The sequence below is a fragment of the Drosophila innubila genome (assembly GCF_004354385.1).
Source record: "Drosophila innubila isolate TH190305 chromosome 3L unlocalized genomic scaffold, UK_Dinn_1.0 0_D_3L, whole genome shotgun sequence".
In the NCBI taxonomy this organism is placed as follows: domain Eukaryota; kingdom Metazoa; phylum Arthropoda; class Insecta; order Diptera; family Drosophilidae; genus Drosophila; species Drosophila innubila.
Window position 1 is genome coordinate 15,525,269 of NW_022995376.1, and position 23,776 is coordinate 15,549,044.

Here is a 23,776-nt window from a genome sequence, read left to right on the forward strand (position 1 = left end):
CTTTTGATAAACGCATATCTCGAAAACCTTGATTTGTCATCTTATCTGTTCAGTGCTTAAATAGTTTGCACTTTAACGACACTCGACAGCCCTGTTGGACTCTCTCTTAAGCATACGCGCTCTTCCTACTCTCTTTGGTCGTTTGTTTAGTTGTTGTTGCCAAGTTACCAAGTTGACTTGGTTACTCATTTGTTTTGCCAATTTTTGTAGCGTTGTTGGCCAGTTTCAGTTAACACTAAACACTCGCGCCAGTCAGACGTTGTGTGTTCTCCCCACACACACACGCACACACACACACACATACTTATTCTCACACAGAGCGTTGAGAGTCGAATAAAAACGATAGAAAAACCCAAAAAGCGAACTTCAAACATCGCGTCGGCATCGAAATCGGAATCGGAAGTTCTTCTTGGCTTGCCGTCGTCGTGACCGAGGTTTCTGACTGTCTATTTACATATACATATATAAACATAAGTTTGTGCATATATTCATACATATAAATGTGTAGTTATAACTATAGTTAGTTGGTTGCTTGCGAAAGTGGAAAGTATCTCATAGATACCTTCCGATTTGAGCGCGCGTTTGTTTTGTTGTTTTGTCAATAAATTGCAAGACTGAGAAACCGTCGAATCTATCCAGTAATAATCCCCAGGTATCTACTTACGAGTAGGTGACTGTGACACAAATAACGGAAGTGCTCGACTATACCCAATAAAAACAACAATAACCCGTCAGATTGTTTGTTGCTAGCCAACAACAATAACAACATTAATCAAATGTTGGCCAAAACCGAACGCGTTAAGCGCATTATATATTGGCAAAAACAACAACAATAACAAAAACAACAACAACAAGCTGCTGCCACCAAATGCAGCAAAGCGTGAAGTGCTTACCAAATGAATTTTCTATATTATAATTTTCAAAAAAAAAAAACAACAAAGTAAACGAAACTCTGCGCTTCAAAAAAAAAAATTAGAAATTCATGCATAAAAACTGAATCCAAAATTGGCGCGTTAAAACTCGGTTTCTAGGCAATATACTCGTAACTTGGTTGGTGTTAAAACCAACAAGTTAACAACAACAACAACGGGTTCTTAACCCTAACAAGGTCCCAAACCTTTGCTCTATTGACGTGAAAGTGTGCTAAATTTAATCCTAGAATGCGATACATATTATATTTGACATACTACTAAAACTGTACATTAACCCTTAGCTGCTTCTAACTTGAAAGTAAACTAAGCTAAGCTAAACTAGCGCCAATTTCCTTCACATAAAACACACGTAAGCTCACGTAATCAATAAATAATTAATTAAACTATAAATTTTTCACTTAAAATACTTTTGAAATTTTTAAGCTTAGCTTTATAATGCTGTTTTTTTTAACTTAATAGTTGTGTAGGGCAATTCGAACTTTATTACAAGTATACAAATATTTTTAACATTTTTTAAAAATAATTTCAAACTAATGATTTTAATGAACAATTCAAATAAATTACAAATAATTGTAATTAAAAACTGAAAGGTATTCGCACAATTTTTGTAATTAATACAAAATTTGTTGCACGAATTGAAAAAACCCCAATCAGATCAATAACTATTAGTGTTAAAATACGATTTGACTATTTGAAGCCCATCGAAACCTTAACCATTACCGTGACCATATTAATCGCATGCAACTTAACTAAACAGTCATTTTACATTTGCCTTACCAGATATACATATACAGTAGTTATATGTCATCACCATGTAAATACTGTCTTAACCCGCCCCTGTCTGCTGTTAACCCTTCTTGCCAGTGTATTCAAAAACGTGCTTGTAAATTAACAACGTGACCGGCGCTCCTTTTGGTTAGCTTAGCTCAGTTTACGTGCCCTCTTTTGGGGCTAAAGCAGCTCTTGTATTATATTTCCACATGCCATGCTGCCAATTCGGCTCTAATTCTCATTATTGCTATGTACTTACTAACTTACCAAATATATACACCCAACTACAGTTAAATCGTCTAATACAAAACGCATGTTGAGCTGCTTTTTTGGGCAGCAGACACCTATGGAAACATCATGTGGCTTGGACTTGTCAACGGCGACGCACAGCAACAACAATATAAGCGGCTACAACAACAACAACAGCATCGATTACATCTGAAAACCTAACCTAAACAAGTCAAAAAAAAAATAATAATCGCCGCTAACAACATAAATCGCTAATCGTTAATCGTTTGGTCGATCGCCAACATCAACATCATCATCATCAGCAATATATTTAAAGTATCGCATTTGTGTTATGTTTGTGTGTGTTTTTATTATTTTATTTGTTGTTTGTAATACCACCCAACCACCACCTGCCTGCCGTTAACGATCATGCATAGACCAAAGCTAGCAAATCCTATAACTGCTGCCGGTATTGCCTCATCCATATCAAAAAACAACAACAGCAACAGCAATAGTAACAACAACAAATCAAAACGTTCACGTCAATTCAGCAATCCAGCAGCAACAATCGGCACAGCAGCAACTAACGAGTCTGCATTGAACTCGTCATCGTCATCGTCACAATACGAACAGCATTCGCACTCCAAACTAATAGACGCTTCAATTGATTTAGAACATTACATCAGCGCCATGGAGGCACGACGCAACGACAACGAGCCGGATGTGTGGGCTCAGTTGCAGCAGAAGGAATCGGATATACTGTTAGCCGCTGAGCTCGGCAAAGCACTGCTCGAAAAGAACGAGGAGCTGGTCAAGCAGCAGGAGAAACTGATTGAGGATTATTCTGGTAAAATTGAGGTAAGTTGAAGTAGAATTTATATTTGTATTTTAAGCCAACTTTTACGCTATTCTTATTTGAAATTGAAAAATTGATCAAATAGAACTGATCGATTGTACATGCTATCGATTTACTTAACATTGATCGTTTTAGCTTACATCCTTGTTATGTTAACTTTGTTAGCTTTGTGTTATTTCCATTTTACATTGTCGCTGATCAAACAGAATACTTCCTGCTGACTCATCTTTCAATTTACATTGATTTTTTTAATTCGTTGATGTGTGCTTAATGAATAAACTGTGAGCTCTGCACACACGCGGCTTAAATTCCCAGCGATTAATTTAACAATCGACATGAATAATTTGTGGCATATTGATTTGCTTGTGCTGGCCAAATTGCAGTCATTTTGTCAACTGCACTGAGCTATGCATTAAATATTTAGACACACACGTACTTCTATACTTACATATGTATATATATATATATTCATATAAACTACACTATGTCATACATATTTCCCAAATGGATGGTCAACGAAATGTTTGTCTGTCATGTCATTTTGAATTCACGACAAAAGTGCGCAGTAAACTACTAAACTACATACAGTTAGCCAAGTAACTATTTTGACATTGAAACAAAAGCATAGCATAGAAACAAAAAAAACAAAATAGTTGCTTTTGCTTTCTTGTATTACAATTATAACAAATATGATACATTTAGTTTAGATATTTCAAAACAAATGACATTTACAGTTAAATAAATACTTGACATACTGTCTGTAAATAGTTTAGTTATATAGTGCACATGTATGTATATGTATTATCTGTATAGTGCTATCGATTTTTCAGGCGAGTTTACTTTGCATTTGTTGCATGCTAAAGAATTAGTTTATGAACCGTTGCAGCCGTTACCGTTCTTTAGTTCTTCCACTCGTATTATCAGCTGAACACGCGCTAATTCTGATAACGTCAGCAGCTAGAGACACAAGTAAAATAAAAATAATAACAGCGTTAAAGTTTTGTTTGTTTCTAGCAATGTCTGCGCGTTGCGACCTTGAACCACAGTGGGTGTTGTCTATGCCTGCACCTGTTTACTCACACACACACACACACACACACTAGCACACTCGTAGAATAGATAATATGCCAGCCCTAATGTTCAGGTAGCTTTCCAAATGTTCTGGTTCAAGGCATTACAAGTGCCCGGCTCAAGTTCGTGGCCGTTCATTAGCATATTACTCCGTACTAACTCTGCACTCACCCGAAACTATTTTCCCCTTCCCGAAACGATACTTTGACTAATGGCAATGTTCTCTATTGTTTTTGTTGACATTTCCCGACAAGCGCACAATGTATTTTTTTTTATCAATAATATTGGCTTTTATTTTTGTTGTTGGTTAATGTGTCATGTAAATGGCCGTAGGCGGAATAGGAGTTGGAGTCTCGGAAGTGTAGTGCCCTCAGGTGTCAGTAACCCAGACAGAGGACAGCACAAAACGTTGAACTTCAACTATCGATGCGTAGAGCGGGTTATTCGGGAAATTTACGTGTTGGTTTAGTCATGCCAAGAAACCAACTTTTTGTATTCGTACTGAAATTTGTGGCATGACTTCATCTTCACTTACGAAATGAAAGTGCAAAGGTTTCTCCTGGGAACTAAACCATTGTGTCATAATTCCATGAAAAACATTTTTCAAGGATCAAATATACGTTGAAATATTCATGTTTATTTTCCATGTCTTGGAGGATGAACTATTGATGATCGATTGTCTAATTGCATGCTTATTAAAAACCCATAAGAAAACAGGGCCAAGTGAACTATTTACCGTCTGTTTAAAGTCGATTGCTCATTACAAATCCAAAGCGAAACAGAAATATGTTCCCATGTTCCACTTTTTCATTAACCAAAAAAAAAAAACTAAACAATTCGCTTGCAGCTTTTGCTTTGGCGCAAATGAAATTGGTCAAGCCGCAAAGGTCAACTGTGCGCCGTTGAGTGGATCAATTTGTCACTCGGGCGTTACGAGTGAATACAAAATACTCCAAATATATTAATTAATTTGTAAGCCTCAAAAAGAAAAAGATCTCTCCTTCTCCATCTCTGTTATGGTCTCAGAATTTGTGGCATGTGGATATAGCATAAATCTCGCGACTTGCCACCTTGACAATATTTAAAGTTAGCTTAGGTTTTCGGTTTATCGTTTAGCAAGTGACGTTTGGACTTTGTTTTTGTTTGTTATTTTGTTGTTGTAGTTTTTTGCGTGCTTTTTTGGCATATGCAAAAAAAAAATAAAAAATGGTCTCTAATTAATTTTGGGCTTCTACGCGCCTTTTCAAACTGTTCGCTGATGCGTCATAATCACAATGCCATTTGCCATTGTTGTTGGTCATTTTAGTTGATGTCCACTCGCAGAAATTGTATATAGTATACAGCATAGTTAGTAGTTTTGTATAGCTATGGCTGACTGACGTAATTAGACTTGGGACTGGTCGATGTAGGTGTTGGTTCGTTGTTCGAAATTCGAATCATCAAGCGCGCCTTTTTTTGCGGTCTGGTGAAGCGTGTGTGCCAATTTACGAGCACTAGGTTTTTATTTTTAGCCAACATTTGTAACACATATAACATTTTATGGCCTATGCCTAATTCTGCTATGTAAATCAGACGCCTATAACTACTTAAAAATGGTCAAAACCAATATTGAGCCGGAATATATAGTCTAGACAAAACTGAAGTTAATTTCTGCATTCACTGAGAACTTTAATTTCAATTCAAAGCTATGTATCTCATTCACAGTTTCCACTGTCTGTGAAACGTGTTTCTACGCCCAACTGGCTGGTCAAGTTATTTCTAAACAATTTTTAACTAAACTCGTTCAACAGAGAACAATTGTCGATTCCAGCGTCTATCAATTGAGCTTATTTCACAAGTCTCTCATTCGCTTTTGATAATCACGATTTACAGCCAATTGTTGTAGTTATTTGTTAAGCGTTAAATCTGGAACCACTTTACCGCTCGATTTTATGACGCGTTTTGTTTGTCATTTTCGGAACAGTCGCACCAAAAATCGTATTAAATGTTTTGTGTAGGCGTATTTATGTTTTATATAGATATATAAATAGTACGACTTTAAGTTGTTGTGGTTACCCCTGGCCTTTTCGAAAGTGTATGTCCGTCTATCTGCTTTAATAAGTTGTTTTAGCTTACGGTTTTAGTATTTGTTTTGATTCGTTTAGAATAACCAGTTTTTTTTCTAATTTATTAAGCCCGTTGAATGGAACTTAAATGGGCTTTTCCATTGTCTATAATTTGTTCTTTGATCAATTACGATATACAAGCTTTGCAAGAACTTTATAAAGCAATTTAAATTCACTTTGATTAGCCTTGATTGCAACAGGATGCTTTAATGACTGAGTAGAAGTGAAAAACTGTCATTTTTATAATTAGCGGATATCTTGCATTGATTTAAATGTTAATTTAAATTTAAATTTAAAACAGTTGGCAATGCGATTTATCGATAAATTGCAACAGAAGCGCAGTCAACATAACTGGCAGTATCTATCGATAGTCGCAATCTCAAGTCGGCACTTTACAGTTGCCCATTAAAATAACAATTTCAAGCGTTCTCATTATGTTTTCCGCCTTTCGCCCACCCATCAACTGACTCACTCACTTGCTGACCATATAAAGCAATCAGATCTCCAGTTTAACGCCAACGCTTAAGAACAAATCGTTCAGATCGTGTGAATTCAGAAAACCTACACAACTACACTCGAAAGTAAACATACACACACACACACACTCGCATGCACAACTGTCCAATGCTCTGATTAGATAATGTGTATAAAAATAACATTAAAATATTAACTTACTTTCAATGCTCCAACAATATCCACAAACTTGGCTCACGTACGCGTGCAAATTTTGGGGTGAAGTCATCAACACATCGTCGCTCCGTCCGATGTCCGACGATTTATTGACGAATTTGCTAAAACAAAAACAAAGTAAAAAAAAATATACTGAAAAAAAGAGCTGCAAAATTTAAAAATTAACTCATTTGCATGTAGAGTGACTGTGCGAGCTCGTCCAGCCGTCCTCAATTGTTGAAAACCAGTTTTATAAATGTTTTAATTTTATTTTAACATATACATAAGTATATACATATATAAATTTTTTTTTATGTATGTATGTGTAGATTTGTTGTTTTTTATTCTTTAACTTTGCTGATTCACATGCAGAGAGTGAATCTTCGTATTAAAGCACATTTACCTTTCATTTCTTAAAACCCTGTAATTTGCCACATTCCTAGACTCGAGTTCTTTGTAAATTACGTAGTGCGGGCAGTTTTATGACTTGGAGAACTGCTCCCCCTCAATACGTAACCTGGTTAATAGTTTTTTTTTGAGTTCGTACTACCCACAGCAAATTAAGGTCGCTCAAAATAGTTGCTATGATTATAATACATACCCATACATCTCGCTTCACCCAGTATGGTCACCCCATTAACCACTTACCACTTGTGCCCAGTAATAGCATTTCTTTCTTTTGTTTTTGGTCTCTTGTATGGGCCTGCAAATGTCATGGTGACTGTTGGATTCGTCGTCTATTGCAAATTACTTTCCTTGTTGTGCTGCGTATTTTATTTTATTTTTTTTGTGTGTCACAAGGGAAACTCGAGTTTTTAATGCGGATTTTCCGTATTGTTTGTAGGGCCCCTTTTGCTTTTTAAATGGTTGGCATACTCGTATGTGCTGCTAATGAGCTTTATGCATATAAAAACTATGAATCTTACATTGCCGTATTGAAAACTGTTTTAAGAGGGTTTTGAACTGAGCATCGTAACGGCATCGGTAATTATTACGTGAGCTGCGGTTAGTGTTAACAAATGCAAGTATTTAGTGTTGACAATTGTAGGTATTTAGTGTTGACAAATGCAAGTATTAAGTGTAGGCAATTGATTGATGTGAATTACATAGGATCAAATCCCCCTGCAGACCAACTCTGAGCAAATTTTTAATTATTTTTTTTTTTATAAGAAATTGACTTTTTTAAATTTAATACTTTGCCAAATAAAAAATCAAGACACATCGCAGCCAGTTGCCATATTTGTTAGCTCATTTTAAAGTTTTTATTGGCAACCTTGGATAGATTTAAGCTGTTTTAGCATGTTGCGTTGTTATGCAGCACTGTGCCTTATATACACATTGTGCAGTGGTGTGTTTCGGTGGTCCAGTGGCTCAGAGGTTAGAGTCGCGGACCTGCCACAATTAGAACTGTCAGTTCGTCTGCAAAGAACTGGGTTCGAATCCTCGTGGGATTTGTGACTGTTGGAATTATAAAGCGGAGAGCGTATTTCAATTAAATTTGAGAGATGCGGCGGTCTTACTTTTCTCTGGATCCACGAGCTCCAATGTTTATCTCCAAGAGCATGCCGATGTATTCATATGAATCACAGCCTAATGCTGGAACAATTGACAATGGGAATATTGCAGTTTGGTTCTGGCGAAAACTACCTATGTTTATAACAAGTAAAATAAAAAATTAAAAAAAGTGAAAAAAGATGTAAAACAGAAAATAAAGAAATTTATTTTTTTGATAATGATTTTAATGCTTAATCTACTCCCGATTTATCTTGTTTGTGTCAAATGGAGTGTTACACGTGGTAGAGCTGGATTGTAGAGCATTTGCCCAGCCGTAATTGTCAAAGTGTCTGCGCACCGTTGGCTCTTCAAATTACAGATCTGTAGAGTGGGCCTTCATCTTTGATTCATGATCAACTAACTGTAGCTAAATAATTATTACATATTTCCATGTTATTCAATAAGCTTAAAGATTATCAGGAAGTAAAATATTGAATACAGCTGTGCATGTCCGGTATAAATTAAATAATAATTGCATTTGATATTGATTTAATTTGGATAATTTTATAATATAGGCCTGTCTCCTGTCCATGGGCAAACGGTAACAAATTATCTTGTCTTCTTGTGGATCGTCTTGCAATATCAAAGTTTTATTGATGTGCAAATTATAATAGAAATGTTGTTGCTGTTGAGAGTCAGCATATAATTATCCAACATGCAATGTCGGGTCGTGAATTTTGTAAAAACTGCCTAAGAGCAATTTATGACTGACATTGCTAGCTTGTTGACTCCAAAGACTCCGAAGACTCCCAAGACTACCACAACAATGCGACACCACCTACTGCCACCTTTTGCTTATTGTTATTGCTTGGCTCCCATAAGTGGAGTGTGTTTGTGTATGTGTGTAATTTTATTTAATTTTTCTTTCTTACTCAAATATTTTTTTTATAACGAATTGCTGAAGGTGAAAGCCTTTTCACTTTCCAAACCAAATTTAATATCAAAGCGTGGCTTGGGAACAATACAAATATTTAGAGTTGATAATTTGATATGAATGAGATGTTGAGAATGTATGTATATAATTCAAATTATTTGTGTATTTTAGATAGGTGTATCTATAAATTTTTAAATTTATTCAAACACGCATCACTTTAAATTTGAGTGAAATGCTTTTAATATTGAAAGTTTCATAACAATCAGATAATAAGTACAGAAGTTATGCGATAATACATATATAATAAATAAAACACAGAAAAAATACATATTGTTATCATAAAAACTATTTAAGCCTCATAAGCATATAAAATATTTATATAATAAAGTAATTTATTTTATCATTACTTTTATCATAGCTCTATCGTAGTACATCATATCATATCATTTCCATATCCCGACTTATCAAATAAATAACCCACTCACAAGCCTTTTTTTTTTTGATAGACCCACTGACTCACTGACATTTAATTAAAAGTATCGTTATATAGCGAATAGTACACACTCCCCTCATGTGCAAATAGAATTACATATCTGTGTGTATGTGTATGTACAAATATGGCTGTGTGTGTATGAGCCTTGCTAATTGGCCAGCTTTCATTGCAATAATAAAAATATTTGAATTGTGACTAAGAGACAACAACGAGACCAACGAGCGACTCAAACTGCCAACCAATTGGCAATTTCAAAGGCCAAATACATGTGCATACGTACATATGGTAAACACATATATACATACTCATATATTTACATTTATATATACATATTATGGCAAATATTCATATACATATGTATATGCCAATCGAACGTTAGCATGATGACAATAATAGACGATTTCACAAAATACGATACCCTGAAGCGAAAAAAATTAAGTTTCAGATTTCCAGCAACGAATTAAAAATACCCTGCACTAAAAATGAGGACACATATTACTAAGCTCTTAATTAAGGCAAAACTGGAGCTATAAGAGTTAAATATACAACTAGAAGATGTCCAATACTAACATCTTAACTTATTCAATTACTATTATCAGCAACAGAGTTTAGTAACGAATAATTCTGATTTTTACAGAGTATATGAAAAACAATCTGATTTTAATCTTGTTAGCTGGCGTTTTTTTTTTAAATATATACTCTAAGCTCATTATGCATGATGAATAAAGGGTATAAAGGAAACAAACATAAATACACATATAAATACCCTGAGCTGAATTGCTAAAACTTTTGTCTTGCCTCACGCAAAATCTGATAGCAAATTTGAGTGTCAGCCAAAGTGGCCTAAACAATGTGTCAGAGTTGGTGGCAACTGCGAGGGGAGGCAAGTGAGTTAACGGGTAAGGGGAAGGCTCTTGCGCTTTGCTTCGAGTCTTTTGTCAGTACATTTGGCGTGTTTAATTTAATTTGGGCTTGTTGCCCCTCAACTCCCAGTGCCAATGACTATAATTTATGCACCCCTCAAGCCCCCCAGCAATATAAGCTTTGTCTTTTCTCAGTTCGAATGTGAACGGTTTAACTATAACCATAGATATTGGTTAATTACAAAGCTGTCTTGATTCTGTTATCGCGCATAGATCAAAATATTTATGTATTAAACAGAATATGCCAGATTCTGTGGGGGGAAATATGACCTAAAAGTGACCAAACTTAATAAATGAATCAAATTTTACTTCACGACTTTTTTAATACAGTTGAATTTATTAAGTACGAATATTTTTTGAAAATGTTGTAAGGCTCGAATAATAGTTACAAATGTGTCTGAGAGATGTAAAGGGTATCTCATTAAAGTGAGAGTTTTAATTTAGATTGTAAAACTATTACAAAAACTCATTTATATTGAAAGTATTTCATTGACAAAATTACAATTTGTTTTGGCTACTAATATTCAAGTTAAGAGAACTAAAAAAATTCGTCATCAACGACAACCGAAATGAATAAACCACAAGGTCACAGAAATAACAACAATTAAATACCAATTTTATGCCCAATTAACAAGCTGATCAACTTTAAAGATTTTTGTTTAAAAGAAAAAGATGCTAACCCATTGCCTCTTGGGCAAGTTCAAATTGACTGCACATTGCACAATTCAATAAAATTAGTTAAACTACAAGTTTGACCCATTTCGAATGCGACAGCGACGTCGATGCTCTGCTGCGCATGCGCGACTGCGCAGAGAAGTAGAAATAGAAATAAGTTAAAGAAATAAGACTGCTATGTTAGTAAATACCCTGTATTCATCCATTTTTCTGCATATTTCTTTGTTTATAAAATGATTTTTCTGAAATTTGTAGATAACAAGGATGATCTGTAATCATGGCTTTTGTGTTAGGAACATCGTATACATTTTTTAAGTCTATAATATATAATACTTTTCTGATGAGGGAAGCTATGTACCAAATTTGGTGTTCCTATCTTTTATAGTCGCTGTCTTCAAATAGTTAGCTAAATGGACTTTACTGAAAGTACTTTATTTATTTTCTTTGTTCCTGTTTACTGCTCCGCAAGCCATTTGAATCCATTTAAAACATGCCCAACACTTACAGGGTATAGCGAGTTGCATTTGAAATAGTTTAAAAGACTCCGATGTGATAGAGTCGTCTAGATAGTACGAGCATATAATGCAAGTTAGTTAGTTCGTTTCGAAGTTATGTAACGGCTTTTCGTCTAAACGGCATTATTTTTGCGCATTTGGCAAAGTGTTTTTAGACTCTTTTTTGGATTTGTTTTTTTTCTTCGTCTTCTTTCCATTGTTTTTTAGCGTTGCAATTGCGCTAAGACTGTACTTTAACTTGCTCTACCTCTCTTTCTTCCACTCCTTCGCTCTCTTTCTCTCTGTAATTAGCGATCTTTTGCTATTGTTTTGCCGTTTGCGTAAAAGTTTTCTCCCCCACATGGGACATGGAGACATGGAGAAATATGTGGAGTGTTTTTCTTAACTTTTTTTTTCGAGGAAACCATTTAGCATAGCCTGAGAACTAAGTCGATTGTCACTTTGTTGGAACTCCTCTGCAATTACTTACAACTAGTTAAAAGGTGGCAAGTGCCTGCGATTGTTGTTGGATAATATGCACCTAAGTTATGGACAGATTGCCACACATCTTTAACTAACGGGGACTGTTGAGTCAAGAGCTGCTATCATTGTTTAAGTTAACAACCTCCTTACACGGTAAGCGATAATGTTTGCCATAAACTAAACTTGTCTGGGAGCTGTTGGATAAACCTAGAGAAATAAAAGCTCGTTTAAAAGAGGCATTTTAAGTTTATATTTACCGTAGAGTAGAGTAATTACTCATCTCAGGTTTTTGAAGCTCTAGGAAAATAATACTTTAGGTAGAGATTGTACTTCAATTTAATTTAATTTTTCTAATAATCAAGTTCTTGAAGATATTATTAATTTTTAATTTTCTTGATGAGCAGTAAATTTTTTTTTTAAGATATTTTAATAATTTAAATATTAGTTATAGCTGAATCTTCCCAATGAATTTTCTTATTAATCAAGAAAAGTTATAGCTGAATCTTCCCAATGAATTTTCTTATTAATCAAGAAAACCATTCCGAAAACAAGAGAAATTAAAAAAAAAACTTGTTAAAAACTTGTTCTTAAACTATATCAGTTTCAATAATATTCTAGATTCTAACACACATTTGTCAGCTTTAAGCATATAAATCATAGATAAATCAATATTGTTGGGGGGAACACACAATTACAATGGACAACAATTTGACCAACTTATGTTGATAAAAACAAACTAAAAGGCAAAACAACCACAAATTAATCGTCAGACAAGAGACATAAAGCATTGTTTTTCCCATACATAATTAGCTCATAAATTTTTCTTGTCTTCAGTTGAACAAAGGAACTTGCAGTCTTTAGGCATAAGACGAAATAATCTGCCCGTCAAATACTTGAATTGTTGTTCGAGCTGAGCTCATCCAACAGAAGCTGCTTCCCCTTTCCCATCCTCCCCCTTTTGTAGATTAACCCTGACTCTACTTAATGGTATCTTCTTTGTTTTTAAACGAGCTATTTTAAGATTAATGACAAGGAAGTATTAAATAAACAAATTATTTATAAATATTACTGAATTAAAGGTGCGAAAGTGAAATTGTAGTATCGGAAATAAATACATATAAATAATAAAAACTTGCTAATTTTTTTTTCTTTTGGGTGCGGTTTTTGACAAAGATACGAATAACTGGATTTGCATATGAATGATTTAGATTTACAGATTTATTGTTTACCTATATAAATAATTCAATAGCTACTTGAAAATTTTAAGATAGTCAAATAACTATTTCATTTTTATTTTCGCTTTTTCCTTAACTGAATCTTTTTTTTCGCTCGTTATTTTTACACTAAATTGTGATTGACTTTAAGAAATTTTTAAAAATAAATCAATCAACAAAAAGTTGATAAATTTTTGACTGTTTATCGACATTGTATAATCAATATTATTATTTAAACAGTTGTTTTTCCAGCAAGTTCATTTACTTCTTCATTAGCTTCAACTTCATCGCATAGTGATAATTTTTCATAATTTTGCTATATTACTTGTACATTTTTCATCAGGTTTTGCAATGCTGTTTTGAGGAGCACAATTAAAAAACTGTTCAAATTATAGTTGTTGTTATGGTTGTAGTTGTTGTTTGTTTTTTTTCTTGTTTGTTTTTTTGAGGAACACAAAAGAATTGCGAGCGAAAAGCCTCCAGTTGGCAGTCAAAGCGAAGACAATTAAAGACAAAACAACATTTTATTGTTTACTTGTGCAATTTTTAATCATCTGCTGAAAACCATGAGAGAATTGAAGTTAGACAATTTAGACTGTGACTGAAAGTCCATCAATGACCTTGTCATTAATACATAAAAGTTAACAAATCAAAATGTGGAGACGGAGAAAAGATAGGAGGATCACATAGTTAAGAACTCTGCTAAGAACATATATCCAAAACTAAATAATCATAGCAATTGCCTTAGAAAAAAATATAAAGAAATTATTATTTCAGAGGTATAGACAAATTATGAGGCAAAAAAAAGATATTTTAATTGAAACTAGATGTACAAGCTTAAAAGTAGCCACCAAAGAGATCTTGAAACTGAATTTAAAAAAGAAATAGAATAACAATACTAAACACTATCATACAAAGTAATTATTTGAGCATTGCCAATAGAATTCCTATAGAGATTATTATAGAGGTACATCCAGCTCAGTCATTTTTGAGTACTATTTTTAAAGCCTTTCAACTTCTATTGTAGTCGTTGGTGGTTTATTGTGCTGAACTTGTTTGGCCCGCAGTCATCTTAAGCTTCAACGGTGACTAATTGTAGAAGTTACCTGAAAGTCGAAACTACCTCAGTCGCAGCTACCTCATCAACCATACTGCCACTTGGCAACTCTCTTTGTATTTTTCTATCTTTCTTTTGGAGTCTGTCTGTAATTTTTGCGCTTTGTTGACTTGACAAGAGGCGAACCCACGCACTTGCGTGGAGTGCGACATGTGAAAGATGTCTGGGAATGCGCTGAAACTTGCTGTGGCAACTCTGAAGAAGCCCCTGCCCTACTACGCCCCTTTCTGTATTCCCTTTTGCCACTCTGCCTCGTCTCAGATCTGTGCGCATGCGCAGTGGGCGTTACAATTTGCCGTAACATCTCGTATTTATGGCCTAATAATTTTGACTCTGCTTTGGGGGATTTTTTAATCAAAGACATTTTGATTTAGAACGTTTCCTATCCCGCCTGACCCCCTGACCCTCTCCCCTTTGGCAATATTGTTGTTATTGCATTTTCACGCGTCAAACACTGCAAATTGGCCCGAAACTGTTGCTTGTTTTTGCTTCTTATCAGAACTCTGATATGAGGTCTGATTTATTTCTGCTCTTTCCGTTCTACCGATAAGATAAAAAATTGTTCGTACTTCTCTTTAATTATCAGATGAGTCATAGGGGAAAAATATAATAAGTATGCCAACAATACACATTAATTAATCATAATTAACTCTATGCAATTATTGTAATACCCTCCTCAAAATCTCATAATAGCCAAACGTAAGCCCATAACCTTAGGGCTTTTGAATGAACATATGCGGGAAAATTTGCAATATTTAATAATACAACTTTCAGAACAAAAATAGCTAAATAGCACAACAAATTTCAGAATAACATATATTTTTAATCTGCTGCTCTACAGGGATCTTTATAGTTTAAGGAACTATCACAAAATACCTTATGCATTATCTGTGTTGTTTTATACTAATTACGAGTTGATTTAAAGTGTAAACTTGAGTTTTAAAATTTTCAAAATTTCAAAGGGGGCAAAATATTCGCTGAACTTAACTAATCAACTCATTTTTCCTTGTCACTTTCAATTGCGCCATTCAAAATATACCCACAAAAAAGGCTAAAATGCTCTTCAGCTAGTTTTAATTAACTGTTTCTCCCTCTGTACTTGCAGTTTACATTAAATTTAAGTACCGCAAAAACGACAAAATAAAAATTAACTTGCTCAATTTCGTTCACTTTTTTGCACAATTTCATTAACAATAGGGGAAAAAAACAACAAACCTACAGAAATTGTCAATGCCAAAATAAATATGAAACGTAAAATTAAGTGCAATGAATGTTTACATTTCAAGTTTTTGTTTAACTTTCAATTTTTCATTTGTAAGAAAATCAAAAATAAATGGGTTATCTTAGTGCAACGAATGTGGAACCTTAACAGAAAGATGCGTTTATTTCAGTCATATTTAGTGCAAAGAGATGTTAATCAAATAAATATAATCTTCGAGACAGAAACTAATATCATATTTTGTAATAAACTATTTATAGAGCACAAATATATACGAATAATTGAAAATGATTTGTAGATTTTTAATAGCTCTATTGTGATTCTCCATGTGCATTTTGAAACATAAGAAAACTTCGAATCATCCGCAATGAATGCCAATCGAATCGAATGAAAAAAATATGGATGACTCTTTTATTTATTTTCTGTGTCTTCTTTTTTGGTTGCAACGCATTTTGCACATTGCGAGCAACTTCCAAAGAGGCCGACACTATTTGGCTTATTTGCAAGGCCAACTTCAAAGCCCATCCATCCTCTAGGCCCATTTGATCGCCTGCAACAACAACAACATCAACAAAAGGAACGACAACAATAGTAACAACAATAGAGCGTATTATATGCCATTATTATGATGGTTATTATTATGGCTGCTGCTTTTTGGCATTGCTTTGGCTAAAGGGCCAGCAAACTGGGCAGTCGACTGTGGCAACCACGCCCACTAAAAAAGCCCACAATCAAGTCGGAGTCGAAGTCGTAGGAATTGCGACTACAGCGACGTGACCTTAAAGCGCATAAACAAACTTTGGCAATTGTTGGAGAATTAGCATGTCGCATTGTTATTTTCATGTTTTTTTTTTTTTTTTTTTGCGGCCATCAAACACATATGGTGAGGGGTCATTGTCGCAATGAATGAATAAATTATAGTTCTTTATAAGTATGTAGTACAAAATAAGGTCAATTGAGTTTTCCGCATTGCAATTGCTGCATTTTCATTGCAAACTTTTTATTATTATTGATTGTAATTTATATTAAAAGCTAGCGAAATCAGCAAAGAATATGTCTATGCATATATTAATTTTTTAATAAGCTTAAGGCTTAATTGTGTACAGTTAAAGCTTTGCAATGTGGAAACTCACTTCATTATCGCTAATTGTTGAATTTCTCAGATACGCTTTCAACACTTTTGCATGCATAAGCTTAAATGCCATCTTTTACAAGACTTCCCGTTTATCCGTTTATCAACGAACGGCAATTAGCTATCATTTAAATGAGCACAAAATGGCCAAAATACATATGCAAATGCATAAATATGTATTATTAAACGCTTATAGCTAGTAATTTGCATAATGCTCTTCATGCCAATAAAATGCAAAATGCAATTTGCTATTATGTGTGAAATTTCATTTGATTTTATTTTTTCTACTAATTAAAATCAAATGCAATTTAATTGCAAAGCGAGTGAAAAGTAGGCGGCATTGATAGACGAACTAAAGCGAAACTTAAAACGGACGAAGAGCACTCCAAAATGAAACTGAAAGTTGGAGTTGTGGCCACGTTGCGCATACGCAACGTTGCAGGATGAGCAACGCTGTGGAACAGAGTGCAACTGATTTATTGGGGTTTTAGCCCCAGGAAAATGTGCATTAAATACGCATCATTCGAAAAATGTTGTGCTGTGGAAATTGGCCAGATCAAGTCAGCGTACAATTTTTACCTGGCCATTGACTCATGCTACAAAAGCTGACTTCACGCTCCTGAGTCATTGCCGGTTCAGTTCAGTTCGGTTGGTTTCGGCTCGGCTTTTGAGCCACTTGAGAAAAGTGTTTATTAATAGGTCGCTTAGGTAATTGCAAGCATTTGACATTCGTCTTTTTGCCTCATTCTTCTCGGCCGTTTTAAAAGGCACGATTCTTGCAAGTGCCGTGTAATTTAGTTAATTATTAACATCAATTATCGAATGCAGTTGCCACAATCGCTTTCAACACCCAACAAAATAGTCAGCAAGTGCCACAAAGTGTTCGTCATGCAGTTGATGATTTTGTGAGGTCACACTTTTAGTTGAAACGTTCAAAACTAATTAGCAATCGATTTGGCAATGCGATTCGTTAAATTTGGCAAGTAATCGCATCAACACTTTGTTATCGTTGCGTTAAGTGTATCGATTGCTGTTATTCTTTTTTATGTTGTTTGTATTTAACTCCAGCATTTATTGTTGTTATATCTTTTTTTATTCAAAGTAAGAAATTTGCATTGATGACTCAGCCACGCAGGGCTTGCGGCAATTGTGTCAATTGCGTTTAGGCATTTCCTGCCCTAAAGCGCTGCAATTTGTGCTGCAGAAATACAAATATTTATAATTTTCTTTGCAAAACCAAATAAGCACTCGCACCACACAAAAGTGGGTCATGTTACGTCGCATTTGAATACAACAACGCGGCAAAAAGCAATAACTAACATAAATATATGTGCGAGGGTCGATCAGCAAGTAATTACAACTACATACATACAGTCAGACAAGAAAGTGCTTTGACAATAGTTTTTTTCTTTTAAATATAGGTTTTTAATATATAATATTATTCAGAAACTATATTTATCGGAGTTAAATACTTTTAGGAGGCAGAAAATTAATTTAATATTTCATAAATCATATTTCTCGAATGTGCACGAATTTGAACAATGTTAAAATATAGAGAACAAGTTAAACTTGACTAAAATGACAACACTTGTGCGAAAGTTGTAATATAACGAATTAATCGACCCTCGTATGCGTGTGTGGCGCTTAAACAAATTACAACTGCCGCCTGGTAATCATGCAATTGCAATTAGCTGTGACTGTGTCTAAGAAATTCAAAAATACGTAATAAAATTAAGTCAAAAACAAAACTGGCCAACTCGACTAGAGATCATCTTATTGTTGTTGTTGCGTATCTTTTCTATAGAGTATACTCTTTTAATTTGAACAAACAATTGAAATGTACAAACGCTCGCTCGTTTGTTGTGAACTCATTTCTGCGGCTGAGCTGAGCTGATGCCAACTTCCGCTGTTGTTAGCTGATTTTAAAGCCGCCACCGCAGCCACCGCTGCTGCCCGTCGCTGCTGCTGTCGCTTACAGCCAGCCATCATCAACACATTTCATTGAGCGTGAAATAGAAACAGAGAAAGTATGCACAATAATTTTATTTTTATTTTGTATATTTTCTTCTCCGCTCTTTTCATTTGATTTTGTTTTGTTTTATTTCGCTGGCAAACTGTCAGTGCAGTCGCCTGCTTTGCAGTGTTTCTTTATTTTTTATTTTTTCCTATTTAAGTTTTCCATTGTCTGGCTGCAGTTTTCTTTCTTTCTGCTGCAATTGCAATTGTTAAGGCGCGATCCGAGCGTCGCCCCCTTTTACCAACAACAACAACAGCGACAGCAATTTTTGTGGTTTTTTAAATTTTTTGGCGGCGTCGTCGCATTTTATGCAAATTGCCGGTAATTTTATTAAAGCTTTTCATTTACAGTTTTGTCGCTCCATTTTATTAACGGCAATAATTTTCGTTACTTTTCTGCTGCGTTGACTTCTCATATTTATTGCTGTCTTTTAATTTGCTACGTGTTGTTAGTGCATTTTCCGCACTTATTTTTACCGATAAGATAAGCCAAACTCTCTTTTAATTTGTATTATTTATAGTGAGATAGTAAATAAATACTCTTGTATTTCATTATGGCCTTTATCACCGCTAGCGTGTTCTTTGTTGACTTTTGAAGGTTCTCACATTTATCGATTAAACTTTGCCTGCAGTTTTCAATGTCACCGCAAACCTTGATCCAAATATGCCCCACCTGCCCCAAGCGAATGTCAATTATGCAAATTATATCAATATGAATAATTATAATTGACAATCGAAAGCCGTTTAGACTTGAGAAAAAGTGACCAATTGTATTTATCGATAATTAAGCTCGCTTATTAGAAATGTGCCGATCATAAGAACCAACGATTTCACTTACACGTATCGTATCGCTCAACTGAACTCAGCCTAAGCTCAGCAAATTGACGGTTAAATTGAATGCCTGCAGTTAATGGCCAAATCCCACAGACGTTTTGGATTTGAATGCACCGCAAAAGAAGTGAAAATTCAATTGCATTTTAATTTATTTGAATGATGTGAATTTTGTGGTTGTCTTGTTCGTCGGGCAATGGTGTCAACAGTCAAGGCGCCATTGTTAGCTGAGCACCGTGGGTCAAAGCGAGGGAAAACCAAAAATAGATCAAATTATAACTATTAGACCCTGCACTTGTTTTGATTAAGAGTTTAACTAATAATAAAGAATCTTATACACTCTCCAGTAGGATATTGAGCATTTGTTTAAATCATCTGTTTTGGATATTAAAGAAATTAACATAATAAAAAATAATAATTAAAATCTTCGTACCTTTGAAGTACAGGGTCTAAGAAGAGCCGGTATTTATTATGGCATTTGCTGGGAGCACCATTTTGCTAGCTATTCGGCACTAAGACTATCTCATTGCAATTATTATAATTACCTGAAGCTTGAGGGATTCCACTCGATAAGGTTTTCTTGCTGCTGCAACAAAAAATAGAAGAAAAAATATTCAAAATGCAAATGGTACCTGTGCAATTAGTTGTCGAGTTGTGTTAACCTTGCGGTTGCCTTTGTTGGTTGATTGTTTCTTCTTTTTTTACTTTTAATTTTGTGTACGTGCACATTGTTTATTTTACTTACTCGTACTTTCATTGTCTTGCTGGTTAGTTGCTGTAATTGCTGAAGCGTCATAGAACAAACAATAACTTTTTTTTTTCATTTTTTATTTATCTTTGCTTATGTGCATTTAATTAACTTTCCATTTTGTTGTTGCTTTGCAGAAACTTGAACAGGAGAAGCATGTGCTGCGCCAGAAACTGGCCATAGCGGAGGATGAAAGCGATCAGCGTGTCCTGGAACTGCAATCCGATCTCAATGAGTTAAAGGATAAGCTGCAGACACAGGATGCGGCCATCAGGCAGGCGGAAAAGGAGAAGACCATACTCATCGATGAGCTCCAGCATCAGAACACCCGACTCACCGAGCAGATACAGGAGGCACATGCCACGGAAATGAAGCTCAGCGCACAGATACAGGAACTCAAGGATCAGTATCACTACAGAAACAGCAGCTTACAGGTAAATTTCCTGTAAATAAACCCATTTAAAGACAAATGTTTTGACAAGGTTGTATATTGTTAGGAGCACGTCAACAGTCTGGAATCCATCAAAACCGAACTTAACCTCACCACAGGCAAACGACAGGAGCTGGAGCGTCGTCTGCAGCACGCGCAGGAGGAGAAGGAGAGCCTCACCTTATCACTGGAAGAAGCGTCCGACAGAATTCACATGCTGGAGCGACATGCTCGCGAGCAGGAAACAAAATTAGAGGTGAGCTCAGCATTCAAATTTGTTGACGTTATCACGTCGCATACATTTCCATTTCGACTTAAATTTAAACGAAATCGAAATCGTGATTTCCAAAACACTGAGATTATTTATGTCGTTCACAAGAACTGCGCAATTACTCAAGTGTCCAACTTATCTATGTTTATGAATGACTTTCTTTCGGCTATATTTTTTGCAGAGATAAGTCGAAAGTTTTTTGATTTTTTTTTTTTAGCTTTGAGTATCTCTTAACTGTTTATTCTATCTTTGCAGACCACCTTACAAGCATTGGAGCGATCTCAGCGTGAGAATAATGTACTCAGCGAGCGTTTGGGCGCTGTAAGTTCTCTCTTTCACTCTCCTAAGCAATCTTTATTTTTAGTAAAAATTTTTTTTAGTTATTATTTTATAATATTGCTATTAATTCTTCTAAATATTTAAATTGCATTGTCATTTAGCCGAAAGCACTTTTTTCAATAAATGACAGATGTTTTATATTTTTTATTTATATTTATATTAATAAAATATTTGCTCTTATGAAAACTAAAATTCGATCATAATTTAATAATTTTAATAAGTTATATTGAGAAATAAAACTTGCTCTTTAGAAAAAGAATTCCTATTTACAAAAATTATAATCGTTGCGATCCCTGATTGTGATCCGTATTTATTAGTTTAAGTAAGCTTTTCTTTTGTTTTAAAAATAATTAATTCTATACGAACCCCTACTTATAAAAACCTATTTAATTTTTGGTAGGACACCAACTCAATGCCCGGCAAGAAGAGTTTGCAATTTGAAATGGAATGCGATGAGGAAGAGGCGAGCTTCTCAGAAACGGGTAAACCCAGTCAAATGTGGATTGAAGCGCGATCAGTTTATATACAACTGAAATCCCTGGTGGATTCGCTAAAAGTGAGCCATGACGATGACTCAGGTGAGTGATTGGTTGATTGATCAATCACAAATATCATCTAAATATAAACTCTTCTTTTATCAACACAGGTCTTAACTCTGACATATCGCTGGATCTGGAATCCATGGATAATACAATGTCAAGCACAGAGCGAAGTGAGGGTGACCATATCGCCATTGACTTTCGTCAGGGCATGCTGTCCTCTATGTCGGATGAGCTGACGCGGCTGCTGCTTAATTTGGATGCGGGTAACTTTAAGAAAATGCTGGACCAAACCCGCAATCTTGTGCTGGAACAGGAGGACGAGATCAAACGCAGTCACCAGCTGATACAGCAACTGGAGGCCAAGGTCACGGTAACCGATGTCGAGCTGCAGAATGTGAAGGAAGAACGAGATCAGGCACGTGGCGATCTGGTCGATAACACCGATCGTGATGAGCTGCTAACAAAGGCGCAAAAGGAACGCGATGCGGCCAATGAGCGTCGGACCAAGGCCGAGGTGGAACTGGCCAAGAATCGAGTCGAACTGATGCAGGCCAACAGTCAGCTGCTCGAGTCTATACAACAGAAAGTGGAGCTATCCCAGCAGCTGGAGCAGTGGCAAATGGACATGCAGGAGCTGATCGATGAGCAAATGCGCTCCAAGCTGATCAACAATCGCCGTGTGGCCACCAGTGAGACGACAACAGCGCCGCCAAGCAGTGCCGCTGCCAATCTGGCCAAACGTGTGTCCAGCTACAAGCTCTGGAGTTTATTTCAGCGGTAATTGGACTAATTTGACAGCGCGCTGGAAGATCTACGCAACTCTTATATTTTTAATGTAGAAAAGACATGAAGAAGTTTCAAATGAGCTATATATTTTTAATATTTATACACACACACACACATACACAAAAGAGAGCCTAGGCATATATGTATTTGTACTTAAAGTTGTTGTAATTTGTATGTATATTGGAAAGATACGCCCTTCTTCGGTTTTGTAGTGAAATCTATATTAATTACGCTTTATTAATCTTAAAACCATTATAATGTATTATTGTAATTGTACTCTCGTACCTATGTTTAAACAATATTTCTGTACACAAATTATCTAAACGCTTGCTCTCTAAATGTACCCTTGTTTAGTTAATCTTGTAATTGTTTAAGCTGTAACGGAAAATCAAACATATCGCACCATTTGGTTAAGCGTCTGGCGAATGGCTTTTAAAGCCATTTCGCTAGTTCATAAACTTGTGTTTGCGATTACTGAAATCAAAATGTTATAATCGTATCTCTAACCTATAATTGTACTTAAGCATATTTAAGTGTAAGCAAAGCATTTATGTTAAAACAAAAAGATTATGTATATGAGGAGTATATATTTTTCAAGCAGGCAGACAACGGAAATGAACGCGGACTGCGCGTCAGACAACTTGCCTTAAATACGGACAATGAAACGGAAAGTTTAACATTTTAGATTGTTTAACTACATAACTTACCAATAAATTATACAAAATAAAAACTCATTTAATTAAACCGTCACCACAATGGCGCTTATTTTTAAATAAATTTTTTAAATACCGATAAGCGGACTATCGTAAAAATGTCGATAGACAGTCCAAATATAAAATGGCAACTCTAGCGATAGTATTATTGATAGTATTAGATGAATGAACTAATCTTTGTTATCGATGGTTTACTTATTTTGCAATATTGTCGCCTATCGCTGATAAAAGTCGAAAATTTAAAAACGAAAAAACTCAATAGAAAATGAATAAAATTGATGAAAATTTTA

General features: G+C 35.1%; 1 protein-coding gene across 4 annotated transcripts; it reads left to right on the forward strand.

Moving 5' to 3' along the window:
* The first annotated feature begins 212 nt into the window (after nucleotides 1-212).
* On the forward strand, nucleotides 213-23,513 carry LOC117786248 (bicaudal D-related protein homolog). Of its 4 annotated transcripts, none has more exons than XM_034624398.1 (7): nucleotides 213-434; nucleotides 1,994-2,789; nucleotides 20,543-20,839; nucleotides 20,903-21,091; nucleotides 21,362-21,427; nucleotides 21,846-22,023; nucleotides 22,092-23,513. In XM_034624398.1, exons 2-7 carry the CDS (start codon nucleotides 2,361-2,363, stop codon nucleotides 22,766-22,768), a joined length of 1,836 nt encoding a protein of 611 aa, XP_034480289.1. In that variant the 5' UTR covers nucleotides 213-434; nucleotides 1,994-2,360; the 3' UTR covers nucleotides 22,769-23,513. The 4 variants fall into 4 exon arrangements, with proteins under 4 accessions (XP_034480289.1, XP_034480292.1, XP_034480290.1 ...); XM_034624401.1 differs by having other exon boundaries at nucleotides 2,605-2,789; XM_034624399.1 differs by lacking the exon at nucleotides 213-434 and adding an exon at nucleotides 495-1,108.
* Nucleotides 23,514-23,776: the final 263 nt, after the last annotated feature.

Excerpts from the sequence above, each read along its gene's own strand:
- LOC117786248 (XM_034624398.1), top strand. The coding sequence starts at position 2,361 with ATGCATAGACCAAAGCTAGCAAATCCTATAACTGCTGCCGGTATTGCC. Across the intron at positions 2,790-20,542 it reads ATTATTCTGGTAAAATTGAG|AAACTTGAACAGGAGAAGCA; the intron begins GTAAGTTGAAGT and ends GTTGCTTTGCAG. Across the intron at positions 21,092-21,361 it reads AGCAGGAAACAAAATTAGAG|ACCACCTTACAAGCATTGGA; the intron begins GTGAGCTCAGCA and ends CTATCTTTGCAG.